At 39.3% G+C, this 7,867-nt stretch overlaps 1 protein-coding gene across 1 annotated transcript; it reads left to right on the forward strand.

Moving 5' to 3' along the window:
- The first annotated feature begins 1,209 nt into the window (after positions 1–1,209).
- Positions 1,210–2,022, forward strand: LOC121864692. The gene has a single exon (XM_042363850.1). It carries the CDS (start codon positions 1,210–1,212, stop codon positions 2,020–2,022), a length of 813 nt encoding a protein of 270 aa, XP_042219784.1.
- The last annotated feature ends 5,845 nt before the right edge of the window (positions 2,023–7,867 follow it).

Raw genomic sequence — 7,867 nt, forward strand, 5'->3', positions numbered from 1 at the left:
GTAAGAAATAACAATAAAGTTAAATTAGTTAAGGAGATAATCCCAGACTCACTGCTACATACTCACACAGTGGACAACAAGGTGGAATACATCAATATCTGGAATGTACTGAAAAAAATAATTTTATACCGTTGGCAGAAACTTGACTGGCCTGAGTTACCTGAGGAATATTAAACTGAGGAATACAAACGATCTCATACTGATAACACGAGTAACAGAAGCGAGAAGCTACGAGCGCGCACGTGTCTGTGTGTGTGTTTATGTGAAGTGTTAAGTGCTGTAAAGAATGTGTTGGGTGGCAGGAGGGAGGTACTCATCGTTAGGCTGGATAAACATTGATCTGCTGGGATGGTGAGCACTGTGTGTGTGTGTGTGTGTGTATATATATATATATATATATATATGTATGTGTGTGTGTGTGTGCGTGTGTGTGTGTGTGTGTGTGTGTGTGTATGTGTGTGTTCAACAGTTGTTTCCTCAATGTTATTGGTTATTATGTCGAGGTGAAGCTGTGAAACACCTTACCATGAGCTGATGAACCAGCGCTGTTGAGAACAATGGCCACTGTGGCACTGTTTATCCGACACAATTAAATACCTAACCTAAGGTGTGGTTCTACTGGACACAAGGTGACATATTCAACATTGGATTACAACCAGATTGGCATATTGAGAAAAAACAAACACATATTTATCTTTTTCTCTCGGGAAGTAATAGGTGGTGTGGCGCTGTTACCACCTGTGTTACCAGGAGGGGGGGGGGGCAACAAGGTCTACCCAGAGTAGAGTAGAGAGGCCTTCTGCGGTTAACCTTCGACATGTGTTTACTGAGGCGTTTGACATCAAACCACAATGTGTGTCGTTAGTCTATTCCTACCGTCGGTATTACGAGCTTCGCTATATTCAAGTGTGTGTTCAAATATCCACCAATCAGCGTTGGAGTATGTTCAAATATCTACCAATGAGCGGTCAACACCTAAACACCTTAATACTGTGAGGATAACGACTGAATGGTGGTGGTACAGCCGTAACGAGCATAACTCTCACCAATATGTCAAGGGTTATCTAGTGTGACCTACCAAACACCACAACACAAGCTAATCCCCCCGTAGCACCTCTTCAACTTTATATTTGTGTTAATCTGGAACTACCCTACAAATCAACTTTCCATTCTGAAACTTATTTAAAAAGAATAATCTAAAATAAGTCGATGTTTTTAAAAAATTTAAAGAGATATCACAGGAAAAAAAAACTCCTACAAGTTGCGACGGTGGTGTGTGCGGTGGTGGCTGCGTTGATCACGGCGGTGTACATCACGGACTACTACCTGAAGACCTGGAGCCTGAAGCTCCAGGAAGACCTCAGCGAGGTCTGCAAAATACTCTACCCTGACCCAGTCAGGGGGATCCTCCAATACCTACCCCTTGTGGGTAGGACGTTTACCACCTCACCCTGTCACCTTTCCCCAGGAGAGGCTGAGGGTGTGTGGAAAATCCCAGTAGTCCGCTGGGCCTTAAGGGTGTTGTCCCTGCGACGCCGCCTCAAGTACGCGCCCGCGTGCTGCCCCCAGCCCATCATCTCCTACACCTCGGCGATCCTTCTCGCCCTTGCCCTCATCATCACCGTCTTGTTCATTGTGGCAGTACGAGCACTACTGATAAGGTACGTGCCGGAGAAGGAACGCATAAAAGCGTGCCACCGTCAGCGGAAGGTTGTGTCCCATAGGCACAAACAGAGCAAGGCCGATACCTCCTCCTCGGAGGAGGAGTCGTCGTCGGAGGAGGAGTCGGAGGAGGAGTCGTCCGAGGAGGAGTCGTCCGAGGAGGAGTCGTCCGAGGAGGAGGAGTCCGAGGAGGAGTCCTCCGAGTCGTCGTCGTCGTCCGAGTCGTCGTCGTCCAAGTCGTCGTCGTCCACCTCCTCCTCAAGGTCACGAAGACGGCGTAAAGGAAGGAAAAATAAGAAAGACCGAGGAAAGAAGAAAAAAAAGAGAAAGAAGAAAAAAAGAGGCAAGAAGAGGCGCTGACTGACTCAAATTTTCCATTGTTTAATTTCTTTTTACCGAAACAATTTGTCCTACACTATACCGTGAATTGAAATTTATGATATTAAACACTGTCTATAAAGGCTAAAGAATGTAAGGAATCACGATTAGCAAATAAAAAGCTATGGAAAACACTGCAGTGTTATGGTGCGTATCAGAGCCTTCATCTTACCTTATAATAACACCATTTACTACAGTGTGAGTCTCTTAGGTAAATGATATGGCTTACTGTGGTGTTACAGTGCATACTGTTCTGTGTTATGTACTGTACTGTACACTGTACTGGGTGTTGGGTCCGGTAACTTTAGTGCCGGCTGGTTAGCAGTTCCTTGAATTAACAAGGTCATGACGCCGGGTTGAGCTGATCGAGTGGCGGTGAGAATTCTGTTTCCCTTGTGAACTTGATCTCCCTTGGGTCAGGTCTGGCCATCTGTGTTTGCCCGGGTGCGTAGTCGTGTCGCAGGTCGGTAATGCTTCCTAATTATTACCACCTCGACATGTCAACACGTTATTAGGTTACTCAGAACATCTCTACACCCTAGCATAACACTCAGAACATCTCTACACCCTAGCATAACACTCAGAACATCTCTACACCCTAGCATAACACTCAGAACATTCTCTACACCCTAGCATAACACTCAGAACATTCTCTACACCCTAGCATAACACTCAGAACATTCTCTACACCCTAGCATAACACTCAGAACATTCTCTACACCCTAGCATAACACTCAGAACATCTCTACACCCTAGCATAACACCCAGAACATCTCTACAGCCTAGCATAACACTCAGAACATCTCTACACCCTAACACTCAGAACATTCTCTACCCTAGCATAACACTCAGAACATCTCTACACAGCATAACACTCAGAACATACAACACCTCAGAATCTCTACACCCTAGCATCTCAGAACACTACCTAGCATAACACTCAGAACATCTCTACACCCTAGCATAACACTCAGAACATTCTCTACACCCTAGCATAACACTCAGAACATTCTCTACACCCTAGCATAACACTCAGAACATCTCTACACCCTAACATAACACTCAGAACATCTCTACACCCTAAATACTCTAAACAACTCAACACTTCATGAACTATTCGTCCCTTAAAAACTATCTTCACAGTTCATGGCAGACAACACAACATCTCCACATCCAAGAGATCATTATTTTCTAATGACGTCCCAACGCCCCCAGAAAACAGCTCCCCACATCATCCACACATCTCATGTTTCTCATTACACCCCCCCACCCCCTCCGATAACATCTCTACAACTCAAGGATTATCAACGATTATTATTATTATTATTATTATTATTATTATTATTATTATTACCAACATTATTATTGTTATTATTATTATTATTATTATTGTTATTATTATTATTACTATTATTACCAACATTATTATTGTTATTATTATTATTATTATTATTACTATTACTATTATTACCAACATTATTATTGTTATTATTATTATTATTATTATTATTATTGTTATTATTATTATTATTATTATTACTATTATTACCAACATTATTATTGTTATTATTATTATTATTATTATTACTATTACTATTATTACCAACATTATTATTGTTATTATTATTATTATTATTATTGTTATTATTATTATTATTATTATTACTATTATTACCAACATTATTATTGTTATTATTATTATTATTATTATTATTATTACTATTATTACTATTATTACCAACATTATTATTGTTATTATTATTATTATTATTATTACTATTACTATTATTACCAACATTATTATTGTTATTATTATTATTATTATTATTATTATTGTTATTATTATTATTATTATTATTACTATTATTACCAACATTATTATTGTTATTATTATTATTATTATTATTACTATTACTATTATTACCAACATTATTATTGTTATTATTATTATTATTATTATTGTTATTATTATTATTATTATTATTACTATTATTACCAACATTATTATTGTTATTATTATTATTATTATTATTATTATTACTATTATTACTATTATTACCAACATTATTAGCATCACGCTCAGTGCATTATGACAGAAGTTTACCTTGAGCAACTTCCTCCCGGGTAAAAAATGTAAACAATAAGTGACGTCATGTTAGGAGATAAACCCAGGTTGAGTCACCGCCTCCTGGTCACTCCTCCTTAACCTTTGACCTCTCCTGTTAATAGCCAGGACTCATAGGAGAGTGGTGGCGCTGGTGGTAGAAGCGGTACCGTTCTTGCCTCGCAAGCGAGATGTCACGGGTTCGATTCCCGGGCCGGTGGAAGTTGTTTGGAGTTACTTCCTAGCCCCCATTAGTCCCTGTTCACCTAGCAGTAAAGTAGGTACATGTCGAAAGTTGCGAATTCGTCTTCAGGGAGTTGTTGGAGCTTCCAATAACTTGATGACATAAACCACTGACTCTTCAGGCTTCTACGCCCTTAACTCATGAGATATAAAGGCTAGCATGAACTTAGCATGCTTCCCTGTTGGGCGCTGTAAACGCTTCTGCGCTTCACCTTGCACAAGATGTAAGGGGGTGCCCAATAAACTAGCCCCCTCCGGGGCAATCTAAAAAAACCTCAGAGAAGGGCCCAATAATCTAGAAGGAGGGGGGGTGGGGAGGAGTGGGAGGTAGTAGCAGTCGGTGTAGAACATAAGAACATAAGAAAATAAAGTTGGCCTGTGCATGGCAGCTCCTGTCGAGAGTTACTACCACTCTCTATCATCCATGAATCTATCCAGCCTCCTTTTGAAACTTTCCAGAGTTCCCGCACTTACTACAAAGTTGCTAAGCTTGTTCCACTCGTCCACCACCCTATTTGAGAACTAATCAAGAAAGACAAAATCCCAAAGAAAAAAGCAAAAAAGTACAATAAAAAGAACAAGAACTAGAAGAAAAACAAAACTGATAGAAGACAAAACGAAGAAGTAGAAATAAAAAAGGGAAGAGAAACAGAGCAAAAGGAAGAAGAAAATAAGTAACGAAAAATAAAAATAAAGAGAAAAATAAGTAGACAAACTCACATATAAAAATTCAATATCCATAAGTGCCCCCCCCCCCTAAAAAAATAACCAAACAGCATGTAATCCTACTTTCCTTCCCTCGTTTATTTCCTGGGGGTGTGAGGATAAGGAAGAGGAGGACAAATAGATAAATAAGGAGGAAGGAGAGGAGACAACATCCACAGAGAAGGATTCTACGCTAGGGAGTCCTACAGGATGCGAGTGTTAATGCCCATCACCATTCTGAGTGAGTCAAGGAGGGCGAAGGGGAAAGACTGGGGTGGGGGGAAGGGGGTGGGTGGGTAGGTGTGGGCGTCACAAGGCGTCAGAAGGCCAAGAGGAGGGAGGGGGAACTGTCACTCCTTCCCTCCAAAACAATATGACTGTGGAGAGAATGGTATAGAGACTCTCTCTCTCTGTCTCTCTCTCTCTCTCTCTCTCTCTCTCTCTCTCTCTCTCTCTCTCTCTCTCTCTCTCTCAGCCAGACAGTCACCCCAACTAGCCATCATAGGCGCCTCATAACGATTGATCTCCTAAGCATCGGGTGACAGTCACGTCCCCACCGCCTATTGTCCCGATCCACACCATTACCTGTCCCGTTACACCGTCACGCGCCGGAAGTCGTAAACCCGTGGTTGTGTAACGTCCAGTCCAACAGCTTGTATCGTACCGTGACCTTCCAACTCCCCCCCCCCCACCACTACACTGTCACTTCTGTTCTTACTTAAACAAACATCTATCCAACCACCACCACAACTACCACCACTCCACCACCACAACTACCACCGCCACCACCACCACGACTGAGTTTACAATGAGATACAATAATAATGTTTTTGAGAGACTTGTTGTTTACAGAGATTATATTACATGGTTTATAAAGACAGACAGATGTTACTTAGAGAGATACATATGTTACTTACAGAGAAACAGAGAAGTTACTTAGAGACATACACCACGAGAATATATATTTGTGTGTGTTATTGATCGGTGAAGGTTGTACATGCACGTCCAATCAATCTCAGATACTTTACGTACTAAGTAATACTTGTCATATGGTGTTATATTAGGCTCAACACCGAGACGATCTTACATCTGTAAATACTACTAAGTCCGTATTACCTGAAGAATACCCCCCCCCCCCGCCGCCAACTTATATCACCTGAAGATTAATCACCCGAACGCTACTCAGAGGTGTTAGGTTAATGTTAAAGGTGATTAATCCTCAGGTGAAAATAAGGTGTGAGGTTAATCTTCAGGTGTTCCTTTATTTAATTACCTTACAACATAATGACGATGTTATTTTCATGCATATTCCAGTGAAAATCTAAACACATGCGGATATACAATAGTCTGCCATGCATTATAGAAGAAAACGAGAAGAAACTAACTCATAAAATACGGCATGCTAATAGAAAACGAATTACTGACTGTCAATACATAGAATATGGAATAAAGAAATGTAAGCAAATCGGTAACTTCCACCACACACAAGAAAAACGGATACCTGTAAGTTACCATAAAAAAAAACGGGAATCTAACAGAATAACAATAATCAACCACATTAAAACAACAAACAAGACTATAGAAAACGAACAAATTTAAACAACCACATTAAAACAAACAAGAATCTATATAAAAAACCGAACAATTGTAAGCCACCAATTAAAAAATAAACCGGGAAAGCATAACTCGTGACAATTAAAAAATATCCAGGTGTTTTAAGAGGCACTGTAAAGAAAATTGTGCACACCTGAGCAAGCCACGTAGTGTTACTGTATAATGGTTGGTGGATATGGTGGGCATTACCTGTGAAACAAAGTACACCTCTACAAGACATACCCAGCTCCACGGTTTCCACTTGAGCGCTGCCTTCAGGGGGGCGAGGGCAGGGGGGAGGAGGAGGAGGGACACAATATTAATTTGGGTAATGATTAGTGGTAGGTCGGCGATTTAGCAAAGGTGGACAATGTTGAGACTAATACCACGAATAAGACTATGACTTTTTTATTATTATTAATTTATTATTATTATTATTGCAGGGGATATGAAACTGTAGTGCCTATCCTTAATCTTACCTAAAGTATCCTAGGGTGGGGTAGAGTTAGGTTAGGTTGACAAAGCTGAGAATTAAAAAAAAAATCACTATCGGTCTTGTTCGTGGTATTTCCTAACATTGTCCATCTTGCTTCACTTTGTTATTTTGATCATAATTCAGAGCATCAAGCTTTTACTCTATGTCTAGTTTGGTGCAATAAAATATATATTTTTTTACATTTTAGCAATTAGAAGATTCTTGCATGGTGTATCAGATTCTTTACAAACATCAAAGATCATAAATTATCTTCAGAATATCAATAACAATAGTAAGGCATTAGAAAAATAAAGAATAGTGTAGCGGACTTGTTTTAAATACTATATCAAAGGTGATTCATGCCTTCTAATTACTCATAGCAATACGAGAAACTTACATTATAGGGAAATAATTTAGTTTATTTACTTTACAATTCCTTCCTCAAAATATTCATAGCTATAACAAAAAGGCCAATAGGACAATAAATCTATCCATTAACTTTATAATAAACAAAAATGAGTTAATTATCTCAAAACTTCAATTATAGAGGAAAAAATAGATACATTAACTTCATAAACACATAAAATTTATCAACTTTTCCAAAAAAATGTTTTAGGCAGGGAGCCCACACAAACATGGCGTAACACTGTCAACAATATACCAATTAAAAGACAATTACCCAACTATTCAAGCTACGGAAGGAGAAT

The sequence above is a fragment of the Homarus americanus genome, unplaced genomic scaffold (assembly GCF_018991925.1).
Source record: "Homarus americanus isolate GMGI-L3 unplaced genomic scaffold, GMGI_Hamer_2.0 scaffold57965, whole genome shotgun sequence".
Classification (NCBI taxonomy): domain Eukaryota; kingdom Metazoa; phylum Arthropoda; class Malacostraca; order Decapoda; family Nephropidae; genus Homarus; species Homarus americanus.

Excerpts from the sequence above, each read along its gene's own strand:
- LOC121864692 (XM_042363850.1), top strand. The coding sequence starts at position 1,210 with ATGTTTTTAAAAAATTTAAAGAGATATCACAGGAAAAAAAAACTCCTA.